General features: G+C 35.5%; 1 protein-coding gene across 13 annotated transcripts in view; it reads right to left on the bottom strand.

The window, feature by feature from the left end:
* Positions 1 to 17,363, bottom strand: part of ANKS1B (ankyrin repeat and sterile alpha motif domain containing 1B) — a 1,107,306-nt gene that overhangs the window by 452,879 nt on the left and 637,064 nt on the right. For all 13 annotated transcript variants that reach the window (XM_073900444.1, XM_073900442.1, XM_073900438.1 and 10 more), the window contains one exon: positions 726 to 1,315. In XM_073900444.1, the coding sequence (XP_073756545.1) occupies positions 726 to 1,315 (590 nt within the window). The remainder of the gene's footprint in view (positions 1 to 725; positions 1,316 to 17,363) is intronic.

Raw genomic sequence — 17,363 nt, 5'->3', positions numbered from 1 at the left:
TTCTTTCTTTCTTTCTTTCTTTCTTTCCTTTCTTTCTTTCTTTCCTTCCTTCCTTCCTTCCTTCCTTCTTTTTTTTTTAGAGAGAGAGAGCATGAGTGGTGGGTGAGGGACAGAGAGAGAAAATCTTAAGCAGGCTCCATGCCCAGTGCAGAGCATGACATGGGGCACAATCTCACAACCCTGAGATCATGACCTGAGCCAAAATCAAGAGTTGGATGTTTAAACAACTGAGCCACCTAGGCACCCCAAGCCAGGACTATTCTGTTTACCATTAAGTTTAAGATTATAAGGAGCTTTTCTGAAAATATAAGATACTTTAAAGGGGGGACGAGCTAACAAAGAATTTAGCAACTAGCAGAATGATACAGAGCTGCAGGATTACAAAGATTTTTTTCTCAATTTGTCAGCTGCAATGCTTGGTAGGACATAATGTGAACATTCTCTTGTACCTCATAGCTAGTTATTACTTCTGCTTGATATCAATTTCTATGGAAACAATAGATTTCTCCACATGTGTGGAATTGTGTTTGTTTTTACACTAGCTGCGAAATTATCATGTATTACCCCTAGAATCTTGCCCTTCCTCTTGGAACTGTATGTGTCTGTTATTTTTTTGTTTTTGTTTTTGTTTTTTGCCTCTGAAAGACTTAAAAAACCGAAAACTATTCCCCCAAACTTCCCTTGCTCCAAAGTCTTATATAAAGAACAAGAAGAACAAGTCTTACTTCTTCCCATTCAGAAGTGAAGGACGGTGTTCTTTCAGAATTCCTTTTAGAAGTATGTTCGGCATTTGAAGATTCACTCCAGTTAACTCTTGATGTTTTCTCATTTGAAGGGTATGCAATGAGATCAGAATCTGATTTAGAGACATTTTTTGATAAATGCATGTCAATCAGGGCTTTTGGCAATGACCTTATTCGCCCCAAGGTACAGGCTCTCTCCACAAATCCTCCTGTGTTCATAATCCACTGGTCCCCATTCCGGGACCCACTCCTAGTTGTTCTTGTGCCAACAATGGTATGATTTTCAAGTTGGTTGCTTTTTTTGTGAAAAATTGTTCGACTGACCACTTTGGGTTTAATTTTCTTTACCGAAGCTTCTGAGTTATTTGCTGTTGGAGACTTCTTGAAAGGCAAAGGACTAGTTGCCAAACTGACTTCATCTTGTCCTTCTGCACATTCATCTCTTTTCCCATAGAGATGAAATGGATTTTCAGGGGACTCACAGGCTGGAGAGGATCCATGGAGAAGGCCTGCGAATTGGCCAGGATCATATTCTTTTGGAGGATCACTGTCCTCCTGTTGAGAAGGGTCATCTGCAAAAGAGAGGAAGAACATCAGGATGGTTGTTTATAAGAACTCCAAAAGATGATACAATAGCAGTGCCTTTTCAAACTTGTGCAATACCCAGACATTTTATTTGTTGGTACAATGACATCCTCACTTTATGAAGCACTCATGACCCTATAGTACCATGTATAAAATGAATTTGTGTGTGTGTGTGTGTGTGTGTGTGTGTGTGTGTGTGTGTGTGTATGAACCACATCTTCCTGACATGCCTTAGGGTGCATTTCAAAGATACGAACTGAGTACTAATTGAGTAATTTTATATTGTTCTTCCTTGTCCCCAGAGCATATACTTTATATTGAATAACAAAACTGGGTTTTCTTAAAGTGAAACACCCATGTCCAAACCCTCACAATAAATGAATCATTGTGCAGAAGGACATCAGGCAGGTAAATCAAGATTATACATAATGACATCCCTTTGCCCTTCTCTTAGAAATTAAATTCAGAAACAAAATCTTTGAGAAGTATAATTAGAAGTAATTTAAGGTTTAAATTAAGAAGTAATTTAATAATACTGAGAATATTACTTTAAATATAAAATATAAAATTAAGAATAATTCTATAAGTTATATAATTTAGACAAAAAGTATTTGTTCAGGCTTAACATAGGCAAACAATGCAATCCATAATATCACTAAAAAGTGAGACTCTTTTACAAGAAACTCATGTTGAGCTATTAACACAAAACTATATTTTTCTTTCTTTTTTTTTTTTTTAAAGATTATTTATTTATTTGACAGAGAGAGAGACAGCAAGAGAGGGAACACAAGCAGGGGGAGTGGGAGAGGGAGAAGCAGGCTCTCCACTGAGCAGGGAGCCCGATGCAGGGCTCCATCCCAGCACTCTGGGATCATGAACTGAGCTGAAGGCAGACGCTTAATGACTGAGCCACCCAGGCGTCCCTATCTTTTTCTTTCTTCTCTGAAATAGCATTAGTTATTTTTAATTTCTTCAGATCTTTGAAAGTGTAATGCAGAAAAGAAAAAAGAAATATTTATTGCTTTGTAATTTTTTCTAGATAAAACATAAATGTTTTAAGATAAAACATAAATGTTCTCTGGGACTTAAAATATACCATGCATTTTTATGACCTATTTGTCTTTTAAATATATACTGTAAAACCCTGGCCAAAGAACTTAGCAAAGGAAGTCAGTATATTTTTTTGATTGGTCATTTTAGTTCATATAGCTGAATATTTGCCACAATCAAAAGTTAAATTTCCCGATAAACTCATAACCCAATCTTGTGAGTCAAAAATAGCCAATGTGGTGGATAATAACAAATCCAAAGTTGACTTGCTGACTTGCATTTTAAGTACATTAGTTATTACCATAAGCTCCAAACACCAAAGTTTTCATAAATTAACAAGTAACATTTAACAGGTATGTGCTATTTAATAGGCACTGAATTAGGGGTTATATTTACATTTGATCTGCATAACAGTCCTGTGAAATGAATGATTAATAATAATTATGATTATCTGATAGAGATATAGCCAGAATATTGCATTCACATATTTAAACAAATTGGCAACCATAGTAAGTCTCAATAGGTACTTGCCCAGAGAATGCTACAGACAAACCAACTTTATTACAGTTTGGTCCCAAGTCCCTACACATTCTCTCCCTAGTTGCTGATTGAGGCAGGTTTGTTCCTGACCTTGCATGTCCCCAGACCTAACCCTGGTTCCTGTTTGGCTTTCCAAGTAGAAGGTGTCCCCCTGCTCTGACCTTGTCACAATGATATCCTGAGATGGAAGAGAGAAGAATGCTAGGAAGAGAGGTCCAAAAGACAACAATCTAAAGGAGGAGCACTCTGTGCCCACCCAGTACGATAATAATCTCTCTGTCTTCCCACAAAGACTGCATCCCTTTCCAATGCAGCAAAACTATGTCCTTGATAATAACTCCTTTAGTCCTTCCGTCAAGACAGAGACCCTCCCTGGGGTAGAATAGTGAGTGGAGAGCGAGTGAAGATAGCTCCAAACTCTCTTGAAAGCTAGAGTTTATGGCCTATTATATCCATTTTTTGGAAGTAAAAATGAACACTTAAACAAGTTACTGAAGTTTCCCTAGCTAGTAAAAGGTTAAGCTGAGATTCAAACTAAGATCTATCAGATTCCCATATCCACTGGCCTGGAAAATATATTACTATTTAGATAAAAGAACAACCTAGGGTTCAAAGGCAAGCAAGTAGACTCTTTGTGGGAGGGGACATGTTTCTCCTGTTTATGATTATTCCTGGAATTTGGGATAAGTGAACTAAAAAAGTTTTTTTTTCACTTTCATGGAAGCAAGATAACACCAAAAGGAAATAAAACCTGGCATTCTGTTCCAATGTATTTTCTCTTTTTTCTTCCTATGCTACTTGGGTCCATAGTGCTTTACAATGTAACAGGGTGGTATGGATGACAGTAATGGGTAAGTAATGTAAAAGGAAGGAGGAACTCAGAAATAAGGAAGTTTAGAATTTTATTTTGGAAGTTGCTAAAGAAGGCCAAAGTGTTTGATTATGAAAAGAAAATTGACAATAATCAGCCTATTGTGGGAAAAAGATTCTGTAAATCTCAGTCAAGAGGTTTTTGACCATAATCATGATAAATGAGAGTTTTAGGGGCATAATTTTATCTAAAGTTTTCTGTGAATATTATTATTAGGTTATCATCCCCTCTGTGGTTTTACCAAAATGACTATAATCACCTCAAAATGCTTTATATTGTCCAAGTCCTCTAGTGATAAGCAATCACTTCCCTAAGTAAAAGAAAATTTAGGTATTAGCATATAAGTGTTGTCTTTTGAATAATAGCTCTTAGCATCATGATAGTTGGTAACATTTTTGTTAAGAGTTGTCAAAAGGCAACTACTACTTGCTTATTTCAGTGGCCAAACTCTAAAGATTACTCAAATCAAAGAGAATAAGAAGTCGATATAAAAGCTCTCGAAATGCTAATTTGGCGGATTGATGGCAGGTATGGCCCCACTATGCAACAGCTCCACGTAGCCATACCCTACTCTGTATCCATTCCTCCCATATGACTCTGGGGATGATCGTGTGCCTTCCTTTGGCCAATGGGACAATAGCCAACACAACAGAGCAGAGACTTGAAAGGCATTTGTGCACTGGGGCTTGCTCTCTGGCTGCTCTTGCAAGCTTGTTGCCAGGTGAACAAGCCCAGACTTGCCTGAGAGATGATGAAATACATTACCCAGCTGTTTGAAATTATAGGTTTTACTGTTTTCCAAGTATGATGAGGCTAACAGATCCGGAGACAATTGCCATTGAAAAGATAAACTGTTACAGATTCCAAGAGGAGGGAGGATGCCATGCCCTGGGGTGGGGGACATGGGGAAACACCAAAGTTAGTTAGGAGGCAGAATGAGTGAGGGAAAAGGTGGGCCAGAGCCTTTATTGTGATTTCTCTATGAAGGAATGGGTGAAAGAGGATAATCAGGTTTAGAATAGGCTAGTTTGAATCATTTCAGCAGCTTCTGGAGCATAGGGATTATCCCTAGTTGTTTGATACCAGGCCCTTGTGTGATTAGGCCAGGTGAAAAGTGGCCCAGAGTGTGGTTGGGGTATGGCTCTGGATTGGTTGGTCTGCATATGAAAGGCACGTTTACTATCTCTAAGATTTAGCTAGCCCTGGGAGGAGCAGTTCCTCTGGGGTCAAAAAGGTCCCAAGATGCTAAAGAATCAACAAAACAAAACAAAACAAAACAAACCTAAAGTAAAAAGGCATGGTTGATAGCCCAGCCATCTCTGTCATCTTAGACGCTTTCTGACATTTGAGTGAGGTCATCCATGACCTACCAACCCCAGGCCAACATGCCAACTGACCACCCATGAATGAAAAAACCTAGCCAAGATTAGCTGAGGCTGGCCCAGACCAGAAGAAAACACTCACCAGAATCATGAGCTATATAAATGGCTATTATTTTAAGCCATTGAGTTCTGGAGTGGTTGATATACCATGATAGATAAATGATTCAGCCTGTACCCCAGTTTTCAAAGAAGAATTAATACTTTGGTCAAAATACATTCTGGCAATGTTTATATTTTCACATCTGCAAACAAAGATAGTAATAGTATACACCTATAAGTGTTGTGAAGACTTAATAATAGAAGTAAAGCAGAACAATGCCAGTGGCATAGAACACATTAAATATGTTTCTGCTATTACAACAATTTTTAATCTAAAGGATTTCATTTTTACAAATAAATGTAGTAGTGATTGTATTAGATATTCAATAAAGACTGTTATTTTGACACAGTAAATACATGTAATTTACTCCTTTGTTTCTGCTTATATATTTTAAAAATATACTTTGGAAAGAATTTTTGCACTTTCTTATTATTTTTTTATACATAACTGAGGTAAAGTATATAGATTAAACTGTTCTCACAATTTGTCTCATTTAATTTCACACTTCTCTTTTGATAAGTGGATATTTCATGCCAAGGTACAGAACTAAATATGTGTGAATTCCAATCTGATAGTTACTCAAAGCATCATTAGCATTTCAAAGAAATGTCAGAGAAAGTATCCAATAAGTAAGCATTTCAATCTCTTTTTACCCATCTTTGCCCCTGATCTTTATCATATAAGTACCTGAATAACAATGAAACCCCAAATTTTATGTCAAGATAAAAACAAATTATGGAAAATGAATGATTTCTTCTTGTATTATAAATCATAACTTTTGTCTACTGGGTCATTTTATTCCTCTTTAGAAAATAAAAAATTTCTCTATTTCCAGGGATTTGAGCACTGATATTGATATTAGTAGAAATTCTGTGGTGTTGGTTGTTATTTTTCCTCTCTTGTTTGTGATCTTATTTATTTGGGTCTTTTTTCTTTTTGATAAGTCAGGCTGGAGATTTATCAATTTTATTAATTTTTTCAAAGAACCAGCTCCTGGTTTCATTGATCTATTGTTTTTTTAGTTTCTATACCATTTATTTCTACTCTAATCTTTATTATTTCCTTCCTTCTGCTGGCTTTAGGCTTAATTTGTTGTTCTTTTTTTCTAGCTTCTTTTGATGTAAGGTTAGGTTTTTATTTGAGATTTTTCTTGCTTCTTGAGGTAGGCCTGTATTGCTATATACTTCCCTCTTAGGACTGCTTTTGCTGCATCCCAAAGGATTTGGACCATTGTGTTTTCATTTTCATTTGTTTCCAGGTATTTTTTTATTTCTTCTTTGATTTCTTGGTTGACCCATTCATTGTTTAGTAGCATATTGTTTGACCTCCATATATTTATGGTCTTTCCAAATTTTTTCTTGTGGTTGACTTCTAGTTTCATAGCATTGTGGTCAGAAAAGATGCATGGTATGACTTCGATCTCTTTGTATTTGTTGAGTCCTGTTTTGTGACCTTATATGTGATCTATTCTGGAAAATGATCCACGTGTACTTGAAAAGAATGTATATTCTTCTGTTTTAGGATGGAATGTTCTAAGTATATGTATTAAGTCCATCTGGTTTAATGTGTCATTCATGTAAAAGAAAAGCAAAGCTAGAGGCATCACAGTTCTAGACTTCAAGTTATATTACAAAGCTGTAGTCATCAAAACAGTATGGTACTGGCACAAAAGTAGACACATAGATCAATAGAACAAAATAGAAAACCCAGAAATGAACCCACAACTGTATGGTCAATTAATCTTCAACAAAGCAAGAAAGAATATACAGGGGGTGTAAAAATGAAAATTAAAAAAAAAAAAGAAAAGAGAAGGAAACTAACAGCTACATGCTAAGGACTGCACCAGTGCTATTCCCTACCCCTTGTTTCTATCCTCTCCCCCTGCTTCTATCCCACCCTCTTGAAGTTAACCATGGCCTTTGGAGTCAGAGGATTTGAGTCCCAATTATATTTCTCAATGCCTGTATATCTAAGATAGTTGTTTAATTATCTGGGCCTCAGTTTCCTTACATGTAAATGGGGGTGATAATTATATCTTCTAAAAATGTCTTATTTCTTCAACAGTTATAATCATATTTAGTATTGTGCTAGGTACCATGCTCAGATTATTTACATTGTCTCATTTAATCCTTACAGCAAACATCAAGATGCATATTATTCCCTTTGTGCAGATGAGAAAATTGATAAGCAGGTCGAATCACTTGTCCCAAATCATACAAGCAAAAATTGGCAAAGCCAGGATGGATCAGTGGTATTGCTGACCCCGAAGTCCTCATCTTTAGCCATTCTGATACACTAGAGATAATAAATGACAGATTTTATTACAATGCCTTTAGACGTAGCTGCTGTTGATATCATTAGTCTCCAAAATTCCACAAGATGGTCCTTGTTTGGTACTTTCAGTGTTTGTGTTACTATTGTTATAATCATACATGAAAAAATCAGTTGTTTGCTTGTTTTTAACTTAACCCATGTGATTTTGCTGATAACTGACAGAACAAATGTTGACTGGAGTTTGGTTACCAAGGTTCTTAAATTTTGAGTTGAGAAGTTTGTTCATGGAACACCATTGCAGTTTTCTTAATGTAGAAGTAAAATAATAAAGGCATTCATTTAGGGGGTAAAAATATGCAGTGGGAAACAGTCTCTTCAACAAATGATATTAGGAAAACTGGACAAAAACATGCAAAAGAATGAAACTGGACCACTTCCTTATACCATACCAAAAATAAATTCACAATGAATGAAAGATCTACATGTGAGACCTGAAACTATGAAAATCCTAGAGAAAAAAACAGGCAGTAACCTCTTTGACATTGGCTATAATAACTTCTTTCTATATATGTCTCCTGAAGCAAGGGAAACAAAAGCAAAAATAAACTATTGGGACTAAATCAAAATAAAAAGCACAGCGAAGGCAACAATCAACAAAACTAAAAGGCAACCTACAAAATGGGAGAAAATATTTGCAAATGCTATATCCAATTAAACGTTTAGTATCCAAAGTATATAAAGAACTTATAAAACACAACACCCCCAAAATGAATAATCCAACTAAAAAATGGGCAGAAGACATGAATAGACATTTTTCCAAAGAAGACATACAGATGGCCAACAGACCCATGAAAAGATACTCAACATCACTGATCATCAGAGAAATACAAATCAAAACTACAATGAAATATCACCTCACACCTGTCAAAATGGCTAAAATCAACAACACAAGAAACAACAGGTGTTGGTGAGGATGTGGAGAAAAAAAACCCCTCTTATACTGTTGGTGGGAATGCAAACTGGTGCAGGCACTGTGGAAAACAGTATGGAGGTTCCTCATAAAGTTAAAAATAAGAACTACCCTATGATAGATATTTACCCAAAGAATACAAAGGTACTAATTCAAAGGGATACATGCACCCCAGTGTTTATAGCAGATTATCTACAAGAGCCAAATTATGGAAACAGCCCAAGTGTCCATTGACTGATGAATGTATGAAGAAGATGTAGCATATTATGGAATGGAATATTACTCAACCATAAATGGAATCTTATTGGAATGGAATGGAATATTGGAATACTTTTCAGTCATAAAAAAGATGAAATCTTGCCATTTGCAATGACATGGATGGAGCTAGAGAGTATTACCCTAAGTGGAATAAGTCAGTCAGAGAAAGACAAATTTACCATATGATTTCATTCATGTGGAATTTAAGAAACAAAACAAATGAGCAAGGGGTGGGGAGAAGAGAGAGAGGAAAACCAAGAAACAGACTCTTCACTATAGAGAACAACTTGATGGTTATCAGATGGGAGGAGGATAGGGGATGGGTTAAATAGGTGATGGGGATTAAGGAGTGCACTTGTGATGAGCACTGGTGTTGTATGGAAGTGTTGATTCACTATATTGCATACCTGAAGCTAATATTATATTGTATGCTAACTGGAATTTAAACAAAAACATATATTAATGGAGTGGGCACCTGGCTGGCTTAGTCAGTTAAGCATTGGAATCTTGTCAATCTCAGGTCACAATCTCAGGGTTGTGGGATTGAGCCTCTTGTCAGTCTCCATGCTTAGTGAAGAGTCTGCTTGAGATTTCCTCTCTCCCTCCCCCTCTGTCCTTCCCCCTGCTCTCTCTCTCCCTCAAATAAATAGCTTTAAAAAAAATATGTAATAATGAAAGAATAAAATGAGCACATGATAGCAACAAACAAACAAAAAACCAACTATGGGTAATAACTTCAATAAAGCAGGTATCAAGGAATCCCTGTGGCCCTGGAAAATGGATGAGCAAAACCAAATCAGGTGACAGCAACAAGACCTTGGACATAATAGTAGCAAAATACAATGTTCAACTGTGAGACTACTACTTTGGAAAGCAAAGTAAATGGAGCTCTGGAGAACTCTGAAGTAATGGCAAGAAGTCTTTCTGAATCAAGCAGAGAAGCTCCCCTGTTTCTTAATACTTCATGGTAACAACAAAGGAGAAGATTTCCTACAAGCAGTCCTTGAGCAGTGAAATGGGTAAAGTTATTCTTTACCATTTCCTGTTTCCTACAAGCAGTCCTTGAGCAGTGAAATGGGTAAAGTTATTCTCATATGGTATGGTATGGCTCATGCCTATTCTCATATAGCAAACTCTTCTGAATGAATAATCCAGGACATCTCTTCTCATTAAACATGGGAAATAAAAAAGGATTTTAATAGAACCCCATTTAAAGACATTGCAAGAAAAATAAATGAAAATGAAGAGCCAATGAAAACAAACAAAAAATGTGGCCCCAAGGAATTTGAAAACTGTAACCTAAAATTAAAAAGTATTTTTTAAAAATTAAGAAAATCACCTAATATCTGAAGAACAACCTATACCATAGTAGAGGAGCTCAGATATGAGATGGTTGGTTATTTCCTTTTCTCTTTCCCATTCACTCCATATAATTCAGTCCTAAAGTCAATAGATGAGGAAAAGTGGCATCCATACCTTCAGTGGAGAATGGGGATTTGTAGTGACCCAGAGTTGAGAATCAGGGCTCAAGCAGGGTAATGGTGGTGTCCATGTTTGGGGCAACCCAGAATGGCATGTTGGGATCCATGCAGGGTTAGGAGGGTGTCCACATGTGGAGTAGCCCAGTATGGAGTGTCAGGGTCCAGGTGGGGGTAGGGAGGAACCTATGGAGGGGGAGTGGCCTAGTAGAAGGAGTCAGCAAAGCAAGGAGGATATCCCTGCCGAGGGGTGGTCTAGGGGTGTCAAAACCCAAACAGGGCAAGGGAAGTGTCCCTGTTCAGAAGAGAAAAGTGTTTGTGCATGGAGTTGCCTGACATGGGATGTCAAAGCCCAGTCAGGGAAAGGAGCATGTCTGGCGATGGCTTGCTATAAGGTGCAGCCTCAGGAGGATGAGCAGGGTGTTTACACAGAAAGATAAACTGGCATGGAGAATCAAATTTCTGTCAAGGGTAGAAAGAAATCTGAGTGGTGAGGAAGTGGATCTGGGAAATTGGTTACTTACAGAGGGGTTGATCGAATAAGCAACTACATTAAGGATAATTGGAACCAGATTTCACATTAAACTGTTTAAGGGAGAATTTTTAAATATGAAGAGGAAGAAAACTAGAGTGAACCTTGTGATGTTGGATTGGAATCGGAGATACCAATGTTTCCAAGATATATAGATAAAGACAGATGTAAATATGTATTTGTGTATGTATGTATTTACACATATATATTACCTACCTCTGTCAACTAAGAAGGTGTGGGAAATTGAATTCCCCCTGGTAGTAAGTAAAGTCTACATTTTTGGCTTCTAAATATATTTTTAACTCAAATCAACAATGATCCATTGAGAAATTACTGATATTAGGGCCAGTGCAGGGAAGGTGCAAGATGAATCTGGAACACCTTGTGCCAGAAAGCAAAGAAGTCCTCAGAGTGATGAGGCATGTTAGGAGGGTAGAGAAGCCAGTTTGACTGGGCTCCAACTGTTTAAACTGAGGACAATATTAGGAACAAAATAAATAATGAGAGTTAATGGGTTATAACCTATCGAATAAAATAGGAACACATGAGCCCATAAAAATATATAAATAAATGAATGATTTAAAAGTTTGATTAGGAATGGGAAATTTAAATAATTTCAAATGACCTCCCCATAAAATACTTATTAATTACAAAGTGAAAAAGAGTAACTCCGTGGTGAAGAATTCTGGGAGGTGCTATCTTAATCAAATGATGAAGGTGAACATCAGCAGTAATAGGGCAAATAAAAATCTTGGCCCACCTGATAGGATGCAATGAGAAAAACACAGAATCACTTCTGGATTTTCCTGCCAAAGATGCATAACCTAAATCTACTCATGCAGAAATATCAGATAAACCTAATTTGTGAGATAGTCTACAAAATAACTGCCTATAATCTTCAAAACTGTCAAGGTAATGAATGTCAAGGAAAGTGAGAGAAACTGTTCAGATGGAAAGAGACTAAAGAGACATTACAACCAAATGCAACATGGGATCCTCAGCTAGATTCTTTTTATCATGGAAATTGTTATTGAGGAAAGTAGGAAAACGTGAGTGAGGTCTGAGGAATAGATGGTAGCAATGTATTTTCTGATTTGGTTCCATTGTGGTTGTGTGGTTGTTTCTTACAAGCAAGTACATTCTAGAGTGGAATAGGACATGCCATGATGAAGTAGTATTTTTCTGTGTTGTCCAGGAATGCACGGGGTCCCCAAGATCTTCTCAGGGGTCCCATGAGATCAAAACAATTTTCAGACTAATACTAAGACATTTATTTGCCCTTTTCACTCTCATTATCTCATGAGTGTGCAGTGGAGTTGTTCAGAGGCTACATGATGTATCTTTCCACAGTGGAAATGGGTGATGACTCTTCAGGTCTCACTGTAGGAATTGGCACACTATCACTTCTCACAACCATGGAGAGAATAAAGTCATGTGTCTAAACCTAAAGTAAATGGAGTGGGGATGTAAATGCCACCTACTGTACGGCACTACAGTGTAACATGGCAGAAGAGGGAGTGAAGAATTGAGAGCAGTAATCACATCTACCACAGAATACTTCTAATGTTTCCCTTTTTAAATTGATGCTTTCTCTAATTTTTGGATAGATATCATTTATTAAGTATGTTCTTTTATATTCCAACTTTGCTGAGAATTTTAATTATGATTGAATATTGAGTTTATATCAAATGGTTTTCTTTACCTATTGAGTTGATTACGTAGTCTTTCTCCTTTAATCTGCTAGTGTAAATAACATATTTTTTTATGTTAAACACACTGGATATTAATGGGATGAACTGGCCATAATGAATTTTCCTTTTGATATCCCACTAGATTTGGTTTGCTAGTACTTTGTTTAGGATTTTTGCATCTATGTTCATGAATGAAACAGGCCTTTAATCTTTCCTTTCTTATACTGTCTAGTTTTGATATGAATCTTACTAGTGTCATAAGAACCAGCTGGAGCAAATTCCCACTTCTTCAATTCTCTACAGCAGTTTGTATAAGATTGCAATGATCTGTTTCTTAACATTTATATTTAATTTACCTTTAAAATAATCTTGACTCAACATATTCTTTGTGGAAAGATTTTTAATTATTCATTCAATTTCTTTAATAGCTGTAGGACTATTTGGGGTTTCTATATCTTTTTGAAGTTTTGGCAGGTTATAATTATCTAGAATTTATCCATCTCTCCCAGTTTCAAAATTTGTTGGCACAAAGTTGTTCATAATTTTTTCTTGGTATCTTTTGAATCTTTCTATGTAACTGTAGTTACAGTCCTTCTCATTCCTAATATAGTTTGTTGGTAGAGTCTCCCTTTCTTCTTTACCGTTCTTACTAGAAATTACATCTACTTTTAAGTGTATAAAATATTCTGCTTCTGATTTTATATATTAGTTTCTATTTCTGTTCTTTACCACTTCCTTTGTCCTACTTTTCTGTTTTTTTCTATCATTTCTTATAAAATTTCTTAAATTTGCATTTAGCTCATTAGTCTTCAGCATTTCGTCTTTTCCAATATAAGGATTTAAAATTTCTAAGTTCCACTTACGCTGCTTTCACCATGGTTGATATTTATATTTACATTTTTGTTTAAATATAAACATTTTTAAGTTAGAATTTGGTGTCTCAACTCATTTTTCATGAGTTTTGTAGAAGTGTGTATTTAAATTCACATTTTTATGGGGATGTATATGGGAGTCTTTAACATAATTGAATTATTGTCAGAAAATGGAGTATATATGAATCTGAGTCTTTGATATGTATTGAAACTTGCTTATAGCCAAGTTAAGATCAATTTTTATCAATGTTCCATGACAATAACATGTATTCTCTAATTGTTGGGTACCAAGCTCTATGTATTTTACTAGATTAAATTTATTAATTGAGCTGTTAAAATATTTCCTCAATTGAGGTATGTTGAAATCTCCCAGTTTTAGTGGATTTACGATTTTTCCTTCTACTTCTATTAAATATATATATATGATGTACATCATATGCCTAATTTTTAAGTGCATCATTTTTAGAATTTTTATATTTTCCTGGTGAATTGAACACTGTAATATTCCATAGTGACTTTTTATATCCTGGAAAAACCTTTAGTGTTAAAGTCTACTTGGCTTGAAACTGATATAGCTACCCAACTTTCTTTGAGCTAGTATTTCTCGGTTATAACATCTTCCATCTTTACCTTCTGTGTGTGTGTGTGTGGGGGGGTGTGCCCTTAGCTATAGATGTGTCTATTTTAAAGAAGATAAATCTGGATTTTGTTTTTCTACCATCTAAACAACCTCTTCCTTTTAAGTGGTGAAATTAGAAAATTTATGTTGATTTTGGTGGTTACATATTTCGATTTTGTTCTACTACTTTACATTTTGACATCCATTTATCTTTCATATTCTTTTTTCATCTCTATTCCCTTTTTTGTTATTTTTTTCTCACTACTATTTTTTTCTATGTCTTGGAATTTATATAATTCATTTTTATTCTTTTGGTACACTTAAAATTTTACCATGCATTTTTTTTTAAAGATTTTTTTTTAAGATTTTGTTTATTTATTTGACAGAGACAGAGACAGCAAGAGCAGGAACACAAGCAGGGGGAGTGGGAGAGGGAGAAGCAGGCTTCCCACTGAGCAGGGAGCCCGATGTGGGACTCGATCCCAGGACTCTGGGATCATGACCTGAGCTGAAGGCAGACGCTCAACGACTGAGCCACCCAGGTGCCCTTACCATGCATTTTTAATTTACCAAAGTCTATAGTTGAACAGTACCTTATCCACCCACTTCCTCAACAATTTTAAGATTTTAGATCACTTGAAATTTACTTGTCCTCTAATAAATGCTGTTATCAGTGTTTTAATTCTGTTTGCTAACTTTTCCAGATCAGATGTTATCATTTTATTCAGACTGTTTTTATTTGAATTTGCACATATGTTTACCATCTTATTTATTCACTATTACTTCCTCATAATGTCCTGAGATCATTTTCTTTCATGAAGTAATCCTTGAGGTTTATCTTTTGGAAAAAATGTCTTGGTGGTAAATGCTTTCAGTTTTTCAACTAAATGACTTTATATTACACTTTCATTTATTAAAAATAAGGTTTTTAAAGTTCACAATTTTAGATTGATGATTATTTTCTCTCACACCTTGAAGATATTATTGTATTCCTTTTGGCTTCTATCATTTCCTTGATAAGGTGGCTCTCATTATACTATGCTTTTGCTGCAGGTGATCCATCATTTCTTCACCTACTTTGAGAATCTCCTTTGTATTTTTCAATTTCATAATAATGTATCTTACTGTGGATGTCTCTTTGTTTATCTTGTTTGGAATACAGTGTGTTTCCTGGACCTATGATTCCATGTTTCATCAGCTGTGGAAAAAATTCAGTCATTATCCATCAAAAAGCTTCCTCTTCTATATACTCTTTATTATTTCATCCTGAATGTCTGATTGAGTGCATGTTACCCTTCTTATTCCAACCTTCGTATCTTTTCATGTCTTCCATATTTTTTGCCTCTTTGCCCTCTCTGCTACACTTTGGGTAATTTCTTCAAATTTCTTTTCCAACTTACCAATTCTCTCTTCATCTCTGCCTAATTTGCTATTCTGAAATTCTGTTCATGTAGAATTTTTTTAAAGATTTTATTTATTTATTTGTCAGAGAGAGAGAGAGAGCACAAGCAGGGGGAAGGGCAGAGGGAGAAGCAGGCTCCAAGCTGAGCAAAGAGCCCAATATGGGACTTGATCCCAGGACCCTGGGATCATGACCTGAGCCAAAGGCAGATGCTTAACTGACTGAGCCACCCAGGTGTCCCTCTTTTAGAATTTTAAAAATAATTTCAAGTGTTATATTTTTCATATCTAGAAATGCAATTTATTTTTCAAATTTGCCTGCTATTTACTGATTGTCCTTGTTTTTACTCATCTTCATGATTGGGCATTTAATTCTTAAGCATATTATAACTTTTTAAATTTATTATTGTTTTATTTCCTATTTCCAGTAACAATACCTATAGTCACTGCAGACTACATATGTATTTGCTATTTTTGATGACACCTACTTATCGTGATTTGCTTTTTAAGGTGCATGGAAATCATTTATTATTACCTCATTACTTGATCTTAATCTATGGAAGCCTGTCAATTCCCTCCAGAGAGACTTTATATTTGCCTTCAGCTTCCCTTAATAGTCTTGACTCAGCCTCCTAACTTTAACCACTGAACCAGGGCACAGTGTTCAAATAGCAGTGCTATTATTGACATCTGCACTCAGAGAAACATTGACTTTCTTTCTTCTAATACACATTTCAGAGAGCACAGCTTGTTAGAGCAAGCAACATCTAAAAGAATGTGTCCTATTCAGAATATATTTGTTCTGCTGCAGAAAGATATATCAGAACACTTAATCTGCCATAATACTTTGTAGCAAAATGTTTTTATTATAAAAATGTATTCATAAAGATGTCAATTAAAAAAATCCAGTTTAGGGGCACTTGGATGGCTCAGTCAGTTAACTGTCCAACTCTTGATTTCAGCTCAGGTCACGATTTCAGGGTTGAGATGGAGCCCCGCTTTGAGCTCCACACTCAGCATGGAGTCTGCTTAAGATTCTCTCTCTCTGCCCCTTTCCCTCACCACTGACACCCCCACTTGGGTATGCTCTCTCTCTCTCAAAAAATAAAATAAAAATAAAATAAAATAAAAAATCCAGCTTATTGTGACTAAATGATTTTACCCTACTAAATAGGCAGAGTTAATAATAAATTGCCTTGCCATGCATGTTAGTGTAATATATGACATACTATATAAATCAGTAAGTAATCTTGAGTATTAAATAAATGAAGAACAAGCTTACTATAATTATGAGCTCAAATAAAGCAATTCCTCTTTAAAATAAAATTCCCCTAAAATGTATATTTATAAAGAACACAAAAGAAATTCATGGAGTTTTGGTAATTTTTAAGCATTCCAATTACTCTATGATATTCAGTAAAAATGATAATCATGCAAAATAATCATAGAGTATGTTTTGTATTTAAATCCTAGATCACCTAAAGAGAACAAGGAGCTAAACTTTGGTAATATATGTGGTCAACATGGCTCAACAAGCTTTTAAAAGGGTACTGGGTCTTATCAGAAATATTTAGGAGAAATGTTATTTTTTATTCATTTATATTGTAATTATATGAACCTTGTGGTAGTTTATTTATCTGCCTTGTTTTCTCAGTCATAGAGCTCACACGCTTTGGCTAGTATGTTCATTTATAACCAAATATAAGGAATGTCTTCTCAGGTTACATATATACTAAGACACAATTATGAATCAAACAAATAATAATGAGCCACAGAGACAGCTACATAGAGTTCATATTCTCTTAATTCCCCAAGGTTAAAAATCAACTAAAGTTTCCAAAGATATGTGAAATTAATTTAAATAAATACCAATTCCACACTTATTTCAAAAATTACAAAGGCCTAAGATTAAGATTCTACACTAGGTAAGGGGAACCAATATTTATTATGCCTCTTCTATGTCCACGGTCATTCTATCTCATTAGGTCAATCCCCAC

The sequence above is a fragment of the Callorhinus ursinus genome, unplaced genomic scaffold (genome assembly GCF_003265705.2).
Source record: "Callorhinus ursinus isolate GAN/ISIS: 27379988/994484 unplaced genomic scaffold, GSC_fseal_2.0 scaffold14, whole genome shotgun sequence".
Taxonomy (NCBI): Eukaryota; Metazoa; Chordata; class Mammalia; order Carnivora; family Otariidae; genus Callorhinus; species Callorhinus ursinus.
Note: the sequence above shows the minus strand (reverse complement) of the source record. Positions and strands in the feature narration are given on the sequence as shown.